The following is a 16,993-nucleotide window of genomic DNA, read 5'->3' on the forward strand; positions in this document are numbered from 1 at the left end:
ACGAATGCTGCGATGAAGCACACGGCTGTGCTGCGCGCGTGGAGAGTCACGCGCGCCCGCGCCTGCACGGTTCACCTTGAGAGCAGCAGCAGCAGCCTGGTGCAGCGTCAGCAAGGGTCCTTCCCTCTCTCTTGCCTAACCCAAGCTTCGCAACGGCATACAGGACGAGCATCATTCTCGAAGAAGGTCGCCGTCCGCTGAGCTGTCCTTGCGTGTGTTGTACCGCAGAATTCTCAACATCAGCTTTCGTCAGCAGCACCGTTAGAGACACGCGGCGCAGCGGCGGCTCTCCCTCTCGCCTTCGGAAGCCGCGACAACGGTCTGTTATCATCCATCGCCTTTGCGGCCTTGCCGCTCATCATGCTCTCTCCAAGCCAATATGCGGGGCCTCTGACGGCCCTTTTTGCACCGAAAGCGCCTGCTGGAGCGCATTCAGGAGGTGGGAGCAGGGCGGAAAGGGAGGATCGGCCCTCCACAGGGCTTGCTGCTCTACTCGCTGCCTCAGCGAGCAGCGCCACCCGGACCGACAAGTCAGCAAGTGCGGGTACACGCTCCCTGCCTTTCCACTCTTCTGCTCCACCACTTCCCAAAGATTGGGCGCCAGTCGAGCGTCCGGCCCTGTTACGTAGCATCCGTCAACTTTTAGGACCAGACAATGACAAGCAAGACGTGAACGCGCGGTCGTTTGGCAGTCTGTACGACGCATGCCGCACTCTCATCGTGCACGCTGATGCGGGCCAGGATATCTTCGATGGGCTGAAGGGCGCTCTACAGCGTGCTGTGGGAGCAAGGGCATCCTCGCTCAGAGCAGCGAGCTCCGATCCCAAGCCTGAAGCTGCTTTCGCTTGGCTCGACAGCCTCGCAGCAACTTGGCAGGATTGGTGCGACAGGATCGTGAGTTTGGTAAGAACGACCTTGAACCATATCTAAAGTCCTTGGACCTGACTTCGCTGCTCACGATTCTCATGCTCTGCCCAGGAGCTCGTCAGGAGCGTGCTGTCACCGCTGGACCAGATTTACCTTTTGCCACGCAAGCCAAACGGTGTCGAGCCCATCCGGTTGGTGGCCACGTGTTGTGCTGCGTGCGGTGGAGAGCGAGCAGAGCTGACTTCTTCGCGTTATGGTTGCTTTCTCCGACAGTGATCTCGCCATGAGAACCTTCAAGGAGAGCATTGTCGAGGATGCTGAGCTCCAGCAGAGGCTTTTGACCGCGGTCACACTAGCGATCAATACGGAAAGGTGAGGACGGGTGTTACTCCTGGCTTGCTGCTCAGCACCTGATTCATTTGTGAGCGACGACTCCTGGCAGGGAAACGGATACCGCGAATCACCGTAATCGTCACGCTGCTGTTCTCGAAATGCTTCTGCGCCTGGACTCCTACTCACCTCTCGAGGCTGCGATTCACGAGTCGACCAGCGAGTTCTACCAGAAGGAAGCCTCTGCTCTGACCGAATCACTCGATGTCGCAAAGTACCTGGGCTACGTTTCACAACGGCTCTCACAGGAGGAAGAGCGGGCCAATACGTTGCTGCACGGCTCAGCAGGACAAGTAAAGAACGTCTCCGTTGTCCTTGCGCGTCTCGTCAGTGATCACAGCCTCTTGCTAGTTGCTGGCTTTCCGGCATTATTGCAAGCCAACGACGTCGCTTCCCTTGCACGCCTCTACGCTTTGCTGTCTCGCGTTTCCGGTCTTGCAGACCTCAAGACTGCGTGGGCAACAGAGCTGCGCGCGAGCGGCCAATCCATGGTGCTCGACAGCAGCATCGATGATACACTCATCGAGCGCATCCTTCAGTACAAAGCAAGGACGGACAACATCGTGAAAGAAGCTTTCGGCGCGGACTCCGAGTTTACTCACAGGCAGCAGGAAGCGTTCGAAAGCTTCATTAACGCACGCGGTAACCGCGTAGCCGAGCTGATAGGTGCGGCTCCAAGAAGCGTATTGCTCTTGATTCTCAGACTGCTGATGCAAAGTTCCCGGCTACCCTTGCGTCCCAATTTTCTGCAGCCAAATTCCTTGACGTCAAGCTCAAACAAGGCAATAAGACCATGACAGATGCAGAGCTGGAAGAAGCGCTTGACGATGCTCTGGTCTTGTTTAGGTACACTCACGACAAAGATATGTTCGAGGAATTTTACAAGCGCGCGTTCGCCAAACGACTCCTCCTGAACAGATCAGCCTCCAGCGACGCAGAGCAGAGCATGCTTCTCAAGCTCAAAGACGAGTGTGGCGCAGCGTTCACCAACAAGTTGGAGACCATGCTCAAGGTGCGTCATTGCCTGAAGACCGAAGCGCAGACAAGGTGCTCACTGTTCTTGCTCAACGAACCAGGACATCACCTTGTCAGAGGACATCATGAAAGGCTATGAGATGGGAGAGGCGCGAGCGAAGGCGGACGGCCGAGAAGTCAGCTTTGACTTCTCAGCCCATGTCCTGACCCAGGCACACTGGCCTACGTACCCGCAAAGCGAGCTGATCATTCCAAGTGACGTAAGTACTGTTACGCTCGATGTAGCTTCTGTCCCTTTTCCCACTGCTGACCAGATCAACGACTCGAGCCGCTGCAGATGGCTGCGGTACTCGAGCGCTTCAAAGCTTACTATCAGTCACGTAACTCAGGTCGCCGGCTGACTTGGGCTCACTCCCTCGGCACCTGCGCCCTCAAAGCGAACCTTCCACGAGCTGGAGAAAAGGAATTGCACGTCTCTACTTACCAGAGTCTCGTCATGCTTCTTTTCAATGATGAGGAGCGCTTACGCTACGAGCAGATCAAAGAGCGCGTCGGTCTGGATGACAAGGAGCTGAGAAGGACCTTGCAAGTGAGTACGACGAGACTGCCGCCCCTGCTCCTCGACGTAGCCTGCATTCCCTAAATGCCCATTCCTTGCCACGTCTGCGCAGTCGCTGGCCTGTGGTCAGATCCCCACACGAGTCTTGCGCAAAGATCCGCAAGGCAAAGATGTCAATGATGGCGACTGCTTTGTCGTCAATCCGGCCCTGAAGAACGAGCGTCAACGCGTTCGCATCAACCAAATTCAAATGGCCGATACCGTGAGTGGAAGGTCTTCCTCACCCTTGCACGCATCAGCACTTTGACATTTGTCTCGCTCGTTTCTTGACCCCCAATTCCGACACCTCAGGTCGAGGAGCAGAGCTCGACCCGCGACCGCGTCATGTTCGACCGCAACATGATCGTAGATGCAGCTGTTGTGCGAATTTTGAAAGCCAAAAAGCAGATTCGACATGCGGAGCTCATTACAGAAGTCGTAGATGCCACAAAATCGTGAGTGACTGCCGTGGACATTCGCTCGAGCAGGAGAGCTGATTGTCTTCGACTTCAACCGCATCACAGCCGATTCGCGCCCGACATCCGTGAGATCAAGAATAGAATTGAGACACTCATTGACCGAGAATACCTCGAGGTGGGTCAATTCGCACCTCCGCCAACCGCATATCGGGTTTTCGCTGACTCCGCTCCCTTTGCGCGAACAGCGAGTGGAAGGCGAACGAGGACTATATCGCTACGTCGCCTGAATCACACGTTTCCACAGCGCGTGGACTGTCCTCTGCAGCCGAGTCAGATTTCTTCCGTGGGGCTCCTGTATTTACAAACTGCCACTGCCCTTTCCCTGTCAAGCTGCAAGCGTACGCGGCTTTCCTATTCACGATTGCCTCTTCTGTAGCTTCAGTACAATGATCCGCGCGCATCCGCAGATTCCCACGATTTAACTGATCATGACGACATCAACGCAGATAGCTCAGACTATCGCTAGACGGACCCGCCTCATCCACGACCGCTGGGTAGTGCCAGGAGCATAGATGGCGTGACACCTGCTAAGCCTTCGTCAAGTCCGCGGAATCGATGCTCCTCACAGCAGCGATCAAACCATTTGTGCGCGTCTGAAAGGCAAAGTGAGACATGTGCCGAGAAGATCTGGACTTATCTGCCGCGTGGAACCGCCAAGCCGACTGGGCGCGTCAGCTTGAAGCTCCGAACACGGCTCCGAAGCACATATTCGGCTCACACAACGTGTCGGACTGTGAAATCGATCTCCCTTGACCCGCACACGCCGCGCGCGATCGCGCCCAGCTCAGTCCCTGTCCTGCTCTGCTCTGCACAGCGCTGCCATCGTTCGAAAATGCCTTCACTTAATTCATGAGGCTACCGTAGCGTCGTTTTCGCACAGCAGCTTGGCAGCACTACGACTGCTGGGCAACGATGACTTTTTGGCTGATTCCAACCTCGTCAAATCGCACGAACGCGCACTCGTCTAGATATCTCAGAGTCTCACTGGTTCCCTAGTGGCCTTAGCGACGGCCCTGATATAGCTACCCACACGAGTAAAGTGGAAGTACGTAGTAGTGGTGTTGCTGTGCAGCTTTGGCTTTACGCCACGCGACGTGCAGGGTATAGGGACAGGGACCGGCACGTAAGGAGTAGTGATGGTGAGCTACCCCTTTCGGAAGACGGCCACACAGTCCGACCGGCTGATTCCGCCCGCGTCTCGCGTACGTGAGTGATGGCTGTGCAAAAAAAAAAAGAAGCCGAGCTTGGGGATATAGGCAGACAGGCGCACAAGATGGTAAGAAAGGAGTCAAGGGCTAAAAAGCGGTGTGGTCATTTTTGCAAGCTTCTGGTCATGCAAGCGTGTCTCACATTCTTTTGATTTTGTGACGCGCGCGGCGTTGCGCGTCCGCGTGGAGCGATCCCCTCGACCCGCGCTCGGAGGCAGCAGTTCAGCGCTATAATCACCAATGCAGATCGCACTCAGCAGCAAGCTATAGCTGACTTTTCCTTTTTTGTAGCGCCGAGACGTCGCATGAAAACTATCATGGCTAGAGTCTCGAGTCTTGTGCGTCGTGATGAGTCGTACAAGTGCAGTTTCGAGCATGGAGACGCGCTGTATACACGCGCGCTCAAACTTCGACTCTGCTGTGGCAGGTCTGTACAAAGCGCTCGGCCAATCGCGAATGAATTGGACCGAGTCATTCACAAGTCTCACAATTGAAGCGAGTTGCTTCGGCCTCCGAGGAGCAAGGCAAGACGCTGCTCGATCCATCCAGCCGCTGCAGCCGTCTCCCACGCCATCTTACGAAGCTTTGCTCCAGCAGCAGCAGCAGCAATCCAACTTCTGTTGTACCCTGCTGCTGCTTGCAATTAATTGCGATGAGACCTATGAGTGCCCATTGACATGCAGCCTGCACAGCGCTGCTGTCACCTTCCCCTATCACGCACCAGCCACATTCCTGTGGAGCGTCCTCGGGCCTGAATCTTCGTCTCGGACGTTTCTTTCGCACCGCGCCTCACCCGACGCTGGTGTCTCCATCATCTGCTGGAAGATTGATGCAAAGAGACTCTTGTGTCTTGCGCGACCTGAGGTACGTCCTGGCTGTTTGCAAGATTCACGATTGATCCTGCGGGCGAGAAGAAGCGCCGAGGTCTGGAAATGCCGCTGTGTGTATCTATTTAGATCAAGGCTTGGGCTCTCGGCTCCGAAACTTCAATCTTTCTGCTGCAGAGCGCGCACCAATTTAAGCGGACTTGCCCTGCATGAAGTGATTCAGGGAGTCGTTGAAGCATTTCCTCGCGTCGCGCTAGTCTGGGTCTTGAGTGAAAGACTGTCGCAGTGCCTTGGCGGAGTCTTGTTTCGCTATGAGCTTGCCAAGGCTCGTACATGGCCGTCCACAAGAGAGAGGCCGCGAAGGGCGTATTTCGCAGCTCGCTTGGGCATCTCGCTCGATCATCATCGACTCGCTTTGAATGCCAAGGCCATCCGCTTCCCTGTTCAGCATATTGATTCAGCTGCTGCAAAACACCGGCACGCTATAGCAAGGGCACGCTCATGGGCCAGGCTTGCGCGGGGTTTCTCGTGTCTCAGCAAGAATCGCGTAGGCTAATCAATCAGGTTGCCATCCCCGGCGGCCAGCTTCTGTAGCGGTCTCTCCCTTAGATCGCAATCAGGTCTGCAATATGCAGACGCACTGGCGTGCGCCAGCAATGAATGAGTGGCCTGCGCGACCCCACACTATGTGACGACCGTGCTGCACGAAAGAGTAGGATTCGTGATCGATGGAGTGGTGTTTGCTCGATCAGCCGCTGATGGGCCACTCTCCACTTCCGTGTCTCATCATCAAGACGATCGAGCACAAAGTTTCTCTCTTGGCGGCACTACTACTCGCAGAAACCACGCCCTGCTGCAACATTTTTCTTGCGATTGATCGTGCCGGCGGTGTCTCATCCCCGTCATGGTGAGTCACGCAATAAGAGTTGCGAGCAATCAACGAGGTCTGACCCCCTCGCGATTCGTGGAGACTTGATACTCGACTGCATGCATGGTCGGCAATCCCACGGGGTGCATGCAGGTGTCGCAGACCGGATGGCAAATCTCGTACTGAAAAGAGATTTAAACATAGGTTCACACTTCGTGGCAGACCCACACCCAACTTCTCTCTCCCACTGGCCCGACTTTCTTCTTCGTCCTCGACCAGCGCGATCATCTACGCCCTATTTGTGTTCAACCAAGCTGTGCTCATTTGGAGGCTGAGCTGCCGACCTTCCGGGTTGAACTGACAAGCTGCTGTATTCAGGACACCATCAGCCACACTCGCCCGATCAGTCTTCAATCGAGGCATCTTCTTGACTGCTCTTCAAGGCCCACGCCCTGCAGCATCTGGAAGCACTCCCCGTCTTCTCTGTCACCACTCAACAGTATCGCATTTATTCGAAGCAGACTCTGAGCAGCCTGCATTCCTTTGAAGCACGGACCTTGTCAATCTCGCACTGGCCTCGTTCTCAGCCCTTGGCCACGCGTGCAACATTTGTAGCAACAGGTCAAGCCGCAAGCTGCCGAGGAGCTTCGTCATCAACGCTAGATCTTGGGAAATCCTTGAAATTTGAAGGGGGACTGGACCCTTCGAAGCGTGTCACCACAGTCCGAACAATTCCGCCCCACCCCTGCAGCAATTGAGGAGAAGCTTCTCATTTGGATTCGGCGGGTCAAACGTCAATTGCTCCTGTGCAGCTTCATTGCTTGTGGTCTCGACTTTTGGAGGTGAGTCACACTTAGAGCAGATTTTGTCATTGTATCCTGCTGCTTGGCCCCTGCAGTAGCCGAAGCAAATTGACACACCCACCCGAAAGAGGAGGTGGGGGGCTTTTCGCGTGCGTCCATCCTCTCCCTCGAGCCGCAAGCATTGACCGGAATCCTGGCGCGCGACCTGCCTTCGATACCTGTCATGGTGAGGAAGCTGGAGCTGAGGTCGGTCTCGACTTTACGAACCACCAACAGGCGTGGTCTGACTAGCTGGACAAAAGCTCGTCTCAGGAGGTAGAGGAGGCGCGCGACTCGGGCCATCTTTCTCGTTGTGGATCTTTTGGCAATACGTTGTACAGAAAAGAAAACTAACATGTTCTGACGTCCTGCTCCTTGTATCCTCCCATAGTATCCACTCTTCTCGCAGCCTCCAGCATCAAGCGACGCCTCGACCCTCGCAAGAAGTGGTACCTTGGCTCTCATCAGGTGGGACTGTCCGTAGCCATCTAGGTGAGTCTGCTGAGGATCGCGAAGAGCAAATAGTTGGCGCCCGAGTCTCTTCATGCTAGGCTGGTTCGTTACGCGCTGCGGTCATCTCTCGTTCGCAAGATCCACGGCGACTCCACAGCGAGCTCTTGCTCCATCTGGCTCCGTAGAGAGAAGCGTCCTTGCGATGTGTCACGGCACTCACACGGCGGCCAAATTAAGTCACAGAGGCTGCAGTCATTGGCGTTAGAAGACTATGGTCGACGTCTATGCCTGACGGCTTCTTACTTGTTGACGGTGGAGTCATCGCTGCATGGCGCCGAGAGCAATCACGAGTCAAGTAGCCAAGCTAGATGATCCAGGCTTTTGTCTCGGCTGGGATTTGCGACTGGGTGCGCGCGCAGCGGCATCAGCAGCTGGAACATCGCGTTTACAGCATGACTTTCCTAGCAGCCGGCACCGCCACACCTGTGTCTCCGAGACATTTCATGTTTGCGGACATGCGCGTCAGTAAGGGGGATATGAGACAACCTCAAGTCACAGTCGTGAGTGGAAGGCATCTCTGTCCTCCGACCGAACAACGAATGTGTAGCAAGCGCAACGCGCAGCCAAGGGGTCAACAAGTCCCGCTTGTGTGCATCCGCGCGCCGTTAATGCAAGCGGCTTGCCTGCTTGAATGGCTAGCTGTAGGACGCTCAGCAAGATGTGGCTGAGATGCGCATGCTTGGTGGGCGCGCGGCGTCGGCGCGTTGAGGAGATCGCTCAGCATGCATGCATGCACGCATGCATGCGCCCGTTCGCCGCCGCTACTCTACGATGCTTGCTGCAGACACTGGTCTTCCGCCGCAGGATGGCAGCAGTCGGCCTCTGCATGCATGCAGCAGCGACGAGAGCGGAGCCGCATGCAGGCTTGGTGTGGAGTTCCCACGGACGCAACTCGCAAATCGCTGTGCAGTCACCGAGTACAGTGGCTCGGTCAGCTGAGGGAAGGGTTCACTGCTGGTGTGCGTATAGCATCGCTTCGCTGCTTCCGGCTCGATCTTCGCGTAGGATGGCCGGAACATGGCCATGCTGGCGCACACCGTGAATGCATTCTTGGAGCTGTAACCACCGCCACGCGTAGCATGATCCCTACCGACTCGTGCGGTCCACTCACCACTGTTCGTGAATCACGCGTCGCAGCAATGAGGTCGCGCGCATGGCTGCATGGCTAGCGAAGTGCCTGTACTTGCCAGATGCGTCGTCGCGAGCAGGAGTTGGGAATCGTTGCAACTGCCAAGCAGCATATACTTCCCGGCGGCGTCAAACCGCACGACACTGGCCTGATCTCAGGGATAGCTTTGTGTGGCATGTCTCAAGCCTACAGGTGCTATTGAAACAGTCTCCTGTTCAACGATGAGAGGCTACTTGCGCAATCGAGCTTCAAGGAGCAGCGCGGGCCCGATCTTCTGTCCGCGGCGGCCGCTTGTGGAATGGATCGGCGATGGGCAACCGCTTTCACCGCACCGCATCATGTGCAGGCTGGAGCCTGCTTCACCGACCGGCCGACAACCTCTTTGCTGGCCAGAAAGTCGTCCGAGCTCAGGCCGTCACCGGCGCTTCGAGGCAAAGACGGCATCAAGTCCACCTCGATGAGGCCCGTGGGATGTTTCATTTGCAAATTTAGCAGCCGCCGCCGCGATGCGGTCGCAGATCCATCCATATCCAGCAGCTTGCTTCCTTGCTTGCTGCGCCGTTTCGTGCGCAACGCTTGCTTGCACATTAGTGCAGCCTGGGGCAGCCTGTCGAGCAAGCAGCGAAGCTGAAGGCTTGCCTCACCATGGATGCCTTCAAAAGCTCGTGCTCCTCTGTGCCGCAACCTCTTTCACTCGCTACCACCCCCGACGGCACATTCCATCCACCTAGCACATCAGACATTTGCCGACCTAATTACTAACACCTCATTTCCGCTGCTCCCTAGTGCCATCCACAATATTCCTGCTAGCCCGCCAATTTGAACTTCAACACGGAGGCCGCTTAGCCACCATGCCTCACGCAAGTCGAGATTCGATAGTACGCAACTCGAGCTCGCCTCAGACAACCCGTCGTACCAGCCTTAGTAGAGCTGCGCGCCATGCTGCAACAGGACCCAGTCTCACAGGCAGTTCATCCGGCGGTCCACTCAATCCCCAAATGGTGTCGCATCTTGAGCTTCCTTCGCTCACAAGTGTGTCTACGCCATTCTTTGCGCCACTTCCCGCGCCATCCACTCTGGGAGACTCTGCTGAAATTGTTGGAACCCGGCCCGGGCCCACCATCACAGTCACCATGCCTGGCCAACCCTCTGTTTCCGTAGCTACTTCAGCTGCCCCTCCCCTCACCTCGGCGAGTCTCAGCGAACCAAGCCCTGTTGGCACCTCCGCCACTCGCGCCATGGCTGAGACCATGCTCAGTGACATGAACGCCCGGTTGGCCGCCGCAGCTGCACGTCGTGCGCCCGCGGATGGCCCAGACTACACGGTCGCTGTCAATTCCTTGGGCATCGCCAGGCGGGAGTACCGCATCGCGCCGGATTCCGTCCCAACGTCCACTACCACACGCGGCATGGATGTTCGCGAGCGTCAGCGTGGTCGTAATGCCAGCGCTCGAAACCAAGCAGCGCAGGCGGAAGCCACTGAAGCTCGGCGACACAGGATTATGCGAGAGGAAATACATCGCGCTCACATGCAAGCTGGCGCAGCTCTAAGATATCTCGTCGAGAATGGTCTTCAGGATCAGTATGCGGCAGCATTTACCGCCCTCACTGGGCAGTACCAGCAGTACTATCATCAGTGGACGCAAATGGCAGGCTCAACCGACGCATTGGCTATGGGCACCTATACTGCAGGGGCTTCCCCGAGCTCCGAAGGTTCTGGGCCACGCACAGAAGCGACGACTTCGACCGGTCAAGCCACCGGAGATCAGCCCTCCAACGTCACAACGCCTTCACTGCTAGACGTATCTTCGCTCGCTCAGCGCGCTGGAATGTCCATCGCCGAGCAACAGCAACAGCAGGCCTTTGCCCGCGCTCAGTATCAGGCGAATGTACGCGCTCAAGAACAAGCAGCTCACGCCGCCGCGCAAAGGCAACGCGAAACTCGACGTGTCGAAGCTCAGCACAAGGTCTACTTGATCAACTGCCGCCACTGTGGGGTGATGTTCACGAATAGAGGAATGAAGGTAAGTATCTCTTTGAACATCAGCTTGCCACGACCGGAGGCATGTGAACTGATTCCCGACTTACTGCTCTTGATCAGGCTGTGCTGCTCTTGCGTCCAAACATCACGCTATACAGCACTGACGCTTTCCCTGACAATACTGAGCCTCACCATGCACCATCTGGTCTCGGAACGGGCGAGGCAGGGCCGCAAAGGACTTGCGACTGCATGACGCAGAGCCTGGCGTGCAAGGGATGCCACCAACCGATCGGCTACATGATCATGTCGCCCTGCTCACGCTGCACCAGCAGCGTTTCGAAAGCCCAGAGAGGCTCGAATGGTCACCGCACAGTACTGCATTGCACCGAAATCACCGTTCGTGAGCGTCGTTACGTCCCAGGAGAGGCGGGCGTCTATGCGTGTCCGCCTGCCGTTGCGATCATTGGCTCTCGCAGCCGTAGACCTGCCCGCGATGGTCCTCTGTACTACGCGGACCGTGGAGTCGCTCCGATTGAGGACGATATACCCATGGATGAAGACGAATGCACGGACGATGAAGAGTACGACTCTCAGGACGAAGAGATGATCGACGATGCTTCAGCGGAAGCTGCAAAGGCAGAAGAGGCATTGAGCCAAGCGCGAGCCCAGGCTGACCAGCTAGTGGACGAGTTCATGCCTCGTCGCCCTCAGTCTCGTTATTTGCCTCAGACCAGCTTGAACCCAAGCAAGGAGGCCACGTCCAAGCCCCTACGCCGCATCAAGCGCGGAGAAACATTGTATTGGAACGACCTCGCGGCATGCGGCGAATGTCCTACACCGTTTGATTCCGATCTCGCACTCGAGATGTGGCGCCACGGCCAGTGATGGAGAGAATTAGCTCTGCAACAACAAAGCTTGTCGCTGGTGATGATGCAGATGGGGGGAGGGCCCCGCAAGCACTCCTCCATATCTCTCCACCTCGCGATGTCGATGCTCAGCCTGATGCCATCAACTTTTCCTATTCGGTCTTGTGAGCCAATTGCCAAATCTGCGCTCAAATCTACACTTGCGTCGAGTAGTCTCGCCATGCTCCGAACTCTTCACGAGATAATACCAACCCATCCTTGCCAACATCGCGTCTTGTTTTTATACTCGCATGCACCAATCAACTCTTTGCCAATGCTGCTTTCCCTACCGGTAGCATCACGTTCTCGCGCTTGGTTCATGCCATCCTACCAATCCATCATTACCATTACCATCATTATCATTAGCGGATACTCTTGTTCGACATAGGCCCTTTCAATACACATTTGGCGTTGCTGAGCTCGCATTGATTTGACGCTGCGCCATTGTGCGAGCAGATGCTGTTTGAAATGTGAACCGTTTCGGGTGGCCCTCATGCCAGGCTGCGGGACGTCGTGGTGACAAAAATACATGAAAGTCGATAGAGTATAGCGGTGCTTGAACAAGCCAACAGGGACTAGAGACGTTTAGCTATGGCCTTGTTGAGTGCAAGCGATTGGCGCAGTGTGAGCAGCAGCAGAGCTCGGGTCGACAATCTGGCATAGCGTCTCACATGTTCAGCGAAAGAGTACCTGAATGGTGTACGTCTTGACATCGGGATCCCAATGACTCCATGTAGCAGGTTCATCTTTCGGTTTCGCACCTGCCATGGACGAGTAGACCACTCCGTACGAATTATCGACTTCCCTGGCCTGCAATTTGAAAGAGATGGTCTCGTACGGCTCTGCGGCCACGACGAGGTACTGCCACGCGCGATTTTGAGGTTCCACTCGTTGCTCGAAGGAGCTCATGAATCGGTACAGAGGTTTCACATCTCCCTTGATCTCTGGGAGATGGATCTGAAAAAGTAGACCCAACCTTCCTCCTACCTCCTCTTCACCTTCTTCCTCATTACTTCCGCTCAGCACCGGTTCCCTGACCTTGGTGATCTTATAACCTGGCCTGCCGATCTTGATGAACCTCTTCTTCTCTACCGCATTCGCATTAGGTCCAGTGATGAGTCTTTGAGCATCGGCAAATGTTTGTTGCTGAGCAGCTTCCCTCGCTGCTCTTCGTGCCAGGTTGGTCTGATGCTTTTTTCCCTGCGTGTGGGCCAAGTAAGAGCCTTCGTTGGTGTGCAGCGTGAGACAAAGTCGGCATTCCAAAGATCCCAAGTGGTTCCGCAAGATGTAGGGATCCTTGTTGATGTCGATCGTCTCCAGCGCAAGCTTTCGCAATCGCTCTCTTCGGTCCACATTGGCCTCGCTCGCCCCCGCCACACCGGCTCCCTTGTTGCCCGCGCGGTTTTGGTAATCCATGATGACGATCGCTGTTGCGCCGGGCGACGTTATATGTGGCTGTCACAGAACACTGGAATGCGCGGACAGCACCTCAACTTCGATGCGCTCTTTCTGTCAAGCCAAAGAACGGCAAGAGTAGCTTGGGTTGTGTCAAGGGTCTCGAGTCTTTGCTGGGTGTATGGGTGAGCGAAGCCAACAACAACGGCGTACCTGACCTAGAGCAGTAAAGTGTAGAGCGCTTTCTCGCAGGTGGGTGCGATGGTCAAGCTTGACCTCGTAAGGCGAAGGTTATGGGCGGCAGCAGATCGAGGTGCGAAGGTACACACTTGACTGTAGGCTACTACCAGCACGATGCTGAACTCGATTCTCGATTCGTGATTCGTGATACGTGATTGTGAGTCAAGAGTGTTCATGATTTCGCGATTCCCGGCTTACCGTGAGTCTTCGGGTCACGTGACACAAACTTCCTGCTCACCTCCACGGCCCTCAGCCCACTCGAAATTGAAGCAGGACAGGTTTGCTAAGCTGCTCGTCGGTGACGAGGTCAGAGTTGCATCATTTCCACGACAGGCAAGCTCGACCTTCACCTTCATTCATATATTGATTGGACGCCCTCGGGAAGCCTGCATCAGGAGCAGATGCAGCGACTGCCTGCTCACATTCACCTTCACAGTCAAGATGGCATCTTCACACGCCACCTCATCGTCCTGCACGCTCGACCTCGATCCCGCGCTGCCCTTGATGGGCGGCAGCACGATCCACATTTCAGGTCTGGACTATCCGCTGTCGGACGCTTCCCCTGAGGTCAATCAGATATCTCTGCAAGGCTTGACCAACGTCCCCACCGGTGTGCACTTCTTTGCATGGGATCCGCCCTTGAGCGCTTCAAGCCAGTCCTCTCTCCCACCTGGCTTCACCAATCGCGTCGGCTTCTTTGCCCACCTGACATACGATGGGCAAGTCGTGCGGCGAGATTTGAGCAGCGGACATCGCAGTGGATCGAAAGGAGCGGTGTTGTCGAGATCCGCAGCTCGGCAAGAGCCCACAGGAAGTAACCGCAGCACTCAGCTCAGCTTTCCCTTGCCTACCTCCTCTTGGCAGAGCTGGCAGCGTGCGACTGCGTTGCTGGATAAGCGACCCGATACTTTGCAACGCGTGCTGGGGGATCAGCTGAGTTGTTGTACATCCGATGAACTTGCGCATCCCGAACGACCACTCTGTGCGGGCAAGATCAGCTCGGCCGAGCAAAAGCTGGAAGAGTCTCTTCGGACTGCCAGGCGGAGGGATGTGAGCGGCGATGACCTGGCTGCGAAGGAGGAAGAGCTGGACAAGAGGCTGCGCTTCACACCTGTACTGCTCAGAAAGAGCTGGGTAGACACGGTGGGAGAGGAGAGGACGAGGTGGAGTCTGGACAAAAGTTTGGCTCTCAGAAAGGCCGTGGAAACCCTGGCTGGCGGTGAGTCGAGTGGTGTCATCTTGAGCGCGCACAAAGGCGTCGCTGACGTTGCTGATACTGCCACTGCAAACCTCGCTTCTCTGCGTTCACAGATCCTACAGCGCTACTTGCAGAATTCGAACTCAGCTTCGTGCTCTTTGTCTCGCTGTCCAGCCCCGCAGCGCTGAGCCACTGGCAATGCTTCGTCGAGCTATTTTGCAGATCCAGAGCTGCGATGGGCGCTCAATTCATCCACCAAGTCTCCGGTCATGGACTAGAAGCCATCTTACATGGGGCTAGCTCTACTGCAGTAGCCGCATCAGCAGTCAATGGCAGTGCCGCTGCAAGCAATGGCAGCAAGTCGAGCGCTACCGATTACATGGTACCGGAGCTACACGCTGCATTCATGCAGACGCTATGTGCCCAGCTCAATCTTTTGGACGCAGAGACGCTTCTGGGCGATCAGGGTCCAAATGACAATCTGGCTTACTGGCTCAGTCAGGAGCTTCACTCGCTACGGGCAGCCATCACCGACGCTCTAGCGGTCAGCGCATCTCCATCTTCCATTGCTACTACTCCATCGAATGCGGATCGATCTGATCCGTCCGAGAAACTCATATCGTGCTGGAGGGTTCTAGCGCGCGTTTTCAGGGAAAAATCAGGAGTGGATTTGGATGAGAGGAACGATGAGGAGATTCTGCTGCAAGAGCAGGAACTGTTTGAGAGAGGCATCGAGATGGGCGCGGAGGATGCTCCCGTCGTTGTCGACCTCTGAACAGTCTCAATGTGACCAAGGGTCGTGGCAAATGGATCATTGCCAAACATCGCGATCATAGGCAATTGCAACAACAGCTGGTATGCTCCGACTAACGCATTGCATTGTCGATGCGCTTTGCGGCATTGTATGCAGATCAAGGCGCTTTGGTAGGATCCCAGGTGACTCCACTGCCAGTCTCCAGAGCGTCCAATTTAGCAATTTCCTGTCCCGACAGCTCAAAGTCGTACACGTCCGCGTTCTCCTCGATGCGCGAAGGGGTGACAGACTTCGGGATGACAATGTGGCCCTTTTGCAAGACGTATCGAATGAGGAGCTGAGAAGGCGTCTTCTTATGCACCTGCGCAAGACGAGACAGAGTCGCGTCAGCAGAAGACGACGGGGCCGCTCACGTGCGACAAAGGCAAGGTCGATCTGCGCCCGAGGCTGGGAGCTGAACGACTCACATCTGCGATCTGCTTGAGCTCAGGAAGATCGACGAACGCGCCCTTGCCGAGGGGAGAGTAAGATTGGATCTTGATGTCGTGCTTCAGACATTCCCGGACAATCTCATTTCGCTGAGGACAAAGATAACTTAGGTCATCAGCAGCGGAATGTCTGCCTACGAAAGAGGTCATTGGAAGGGCTCACTTGGAAGAAGGGGGAATACTCGATCTGTACGCCAGGATAGGGATAGGAGGCAGCCGATGCGTCAGGAACAAGCTCTTCGCGGCATCGATTGCCATGCTGTGGCAGCGGCATGCTCACCTGGTTGACGACTGGCAGGTTGTTGGGATACTTTTCCAGCAACTCTTGAATATGATGCACGCCATAGTTGGACACCCCGATGCTCTTCACTTTGCCCGCCTTTTGAGCGTCAATCAGACCTCTCCAAGCCTCCAACCTCAGTTCTCGGCCAGGATTGGGAGAGTGCAGCAAGAACAAGTCGTAGTAGTCCAGCTTTGCCACGGCCAGAGATTCGTCGACCGATCGCAGAGTCTTCTCGTAGCCGTGATTAGCTGTGAAGAGGCGAAGCACACGGTGTTTTCAGACTGAATGCTGCGAAATCGACATGACAGCCCAAGTCTGCTACTCACCATCCCATACCTGTGTGTGTGTGCAGCGACCACGGGGAGGTGAAGAGTGCAAAAATCGCTCGCGGTGAGCTTTGGAAGGCACGAATGACAATGATGTGCCCACAGCTCTGCTCCCCCAACCCCACTGACCTTTGTGGTGATCCAAACATCCTCCCGCTTGAGCCCGCTGGCATGGAAGGCTCTGCCCATCTCCGCCTCATTTCGGTACCATTGTGCCCCATCTAGATGCCTGTATCCATTCTTGAAAGCATGCTGCATTGCCACTTCTCCCTCTTTGCCCTTGGACAGATAGACACCAAGTCCTAGCTGTGGGATGGCTCTGCCATCGGAAAGCTTGATGGTGCTGGCTAGATTGAGAGACATTGTGAAAGCGAAGAGTGTTTGTATCACGATCGTCTGTACAGTGAGAGCGTCTGTCAATGTCCTCAATGATGGTGGTGAGTTGCAGATTGGGGGCCAGATCTACTCGGAGAATAAGAAGCAAGCGTGGAGAGACCAGCTGATGCACAGCCCATAGCCATATACTTGCAGCTACGATCGAATCGTGATCGAATGTTGGTAAGCCACCCACCCGTACTTCCGGCCGCAAGGACTTCCGTGCCGGGGGCCGGAGAAATATGGATTCGCCGCGCGTCTCGAGGGCGTGGCCGCAGAGCTGTCACAGATGACGATCGAAGGTATTATTATGCCGAGGGTGCAGCGGCGACATGCATGTGCGCGTGAACAA

General features: G+C 55.8%; 6 protein-coding genes across 6 annotated transcripts; 3 read left to right on the forward strand and 3 right to left on the reverse strand.

Annotated features, from left to right (window-relative positions):
* Window positions 1-125: 125 nt before the first annotated feature.
* Window positions 126-3,934, forward strand: IE81DRAFT_322075 (Cullin-domain-containing protein). The gene is made up of 11 exons (XM_025513523.1): window positions 126-894; window positions 979-1,058; window positions 1,141-1,239; window positions 1,310-1,923; window positions 2,010-2,269; window positions 2,334-2,492; window positions 2,570-2,821; window positions 2,904-3,053; window positions 3,143-3,285; window positions 3,355-3,424; window positions 3,495-3,934. Exons 1-11 carry the CDS (start codon window positions 361-363, stop codon window positions 3,534-3,536), a joined length of 2,403 nt encoding a protein of 800 aa, XP_025370835.1. The 5' UTR covers window positions 126-360; the 3' UTR covers window positions 3,537-3,934.
* A 2,819-nt stretch (window positions 3,935-6,753) lies between these two features.
* On the reverse strand, window positions 6,754-7,738 carry IE81DRAFT_64875 (hypothetical protein). Its single transcript, XM_025517513.1, has one exon. It carries the CDS (start codon window positions 7,598-7,600, stop codon window positions 7,007-7,009), a length of 594 nt encoding a protein of 197 aa, XP_025370836.1. The 5' UTR covers window positions 7,601-7,738; the 3' UTR covers window positions 6,754-7,006.
* Window positions 7,739-9,829: 2,091 nt separating this feature from the next.
* IE81DRAFT_329274 (hypothetical protein) lies at window positions 9,830-11,562 on the forward strand (the record flags this gene model as incomplete). The annotated part of the gene is made up of 2 exons (XM_025515143.1): window positions 9,830-10,720; window positions 10,798-11,562. 2 exons carry the CDS (start codon window positions 9,830-9,832, stop codon window positions 11,560-11,562), a joined length of 1,656 nt encoding a protein of 551 aa, XP_025370837.1.
* Window positions 11,563-11,969: 407 nt separating this feature from the next.
* IE81DRAFT_322078 (hypothetical protein) lies at window positions 11,970-13,337 on the reverse strand. Its single transcript, XM_025513524.1, has 2 exons — window positions 12,254-13,337; window positions 11,970-12,178 (listed from the first exon to the last, which is right to left on the reverse strand). Exon 1 carries the CDS (start codon window positions 12,996-12,998, stop codon window positions 12,258-12,260), a length of 741 nt encoding a protein of 246 aa, XP_025370838.1. The 5' UTR covers window positions 12,999-13,337; the 3' UTR covers window positions 11,970-12,178; window positions 12,254-12,257.
* A 211-nt stretch (window positions 13,338-13,548) lies between these two features.
* Window positions 13,549-15,544, forward strand: IE81DRAFT_322080 (hypothetical protein). Its single transcript, XM_025513525.1, has 2 exons — window positions 13,549-14,436; window positions 14,529-15,544. Exons 1-2 carry the CDS (start codon window positions 13,659-13,661, stop codon window positions 15,188-15,190), a joined length of 1,440 nt encoding a protein of 479 aa, XP_025370839.1. The 5' UTR covers window positions 13,549-13,658; the 3' UTR covers window positions 15,191-15,544.
* IE81DRAFT_288259 (putative 2,5-didehydrogluconate reductase) lies at window positions 15,327-16,629 on the reverse strand (the record flags this gene model as incomplete). Its single annotated transcript, XM_025511754.1, has 5 exons — window positions 15,327-15,530; window positions 15,637-15,747; window positions 15,821-15,844; window positions 15,938-16,188; window positions 16,392-16,629. 5 exons carry the CDS (start codon window positions 16,627-16,629, stop codon window positions 15,327-15,329), a joined length of 828 nt encoding a protein of 275 aa, XP_025370840.1.
* Between the last annotated feature and the right edge of the window lie 364 nt (window positions 16,630-16,993).

The sequence above is a fragment of the Ceraceosorus guamensis genome, assembly GCF_003144195.1.
Source record: "Ceraceosorus guamensis strain MCA 4658 unplaced genomic scaffold IE81scaffold_17, whole genome shotgun sequence".
Lineage (NCBI taxonomy): Eukaryota > Fungi > Basidiomycota > Exobasidiomycetes > Ceraceosorales > Ceraceosoraceae > Ceraceosorus > Ceraceosorus guamensis.

Excerpts from the sequence above, each read along its gene's own strand:
- IE81DRAFT_322075 (XM_025513523.1), top strand. The coding sequence starts at position 361 with ATGCTCTCTCCAAGCCAATATGCGGGGCCTCTGACGGCCCTTTTTGCA. Across the intron at positions 2,270-2,333 it reads AGTTGGAGACCATGCTCAAG|GACATCACCTTGTCAGAGGA; the intron begins GTGCGTCATTGC and ends TCAACGAACCAG. Across the intron at positions 3,425-3,494 it reads TTGACCGAGAATACCTCGAG|CGAGTGGAAGGCGAACGAGG; the intron begins GTGGGTCAATTC and ends TTGCGCGAACAG.
- IE81DRAFT_64875 (XM_025517513.1), bottom strand. The coding sequence starts at position 7,600 with ATGAAGAGACTCGGGCGCCAACTATTTGCTCTTCGCGATCCTCAGCAG.
- IE81DRAFT_322078 (XM_025513524.1), bottom strand. The coding sequence starts at position 12,998 with ATGGATTACCAAAACCGCGCGGGCAACAAGGGAGCCGGTGTGGCGGGG.
- IE81DRAFT_322080 (XM_025513525.1), top strand. The coding sequence starts at position 13,659 with ATGGCATCTTCACACGCCACCTCATCGTCCTGCACGCTCGACCTCGAT. Across the intron at positions 14,437-14,528 it reads CGTGGAAACCCTGGCTGGCG|ATCCTACAGCGCTACTTGCA; the intron begins GTGAGTCGAGTG and ends CTGCGTTCACAG.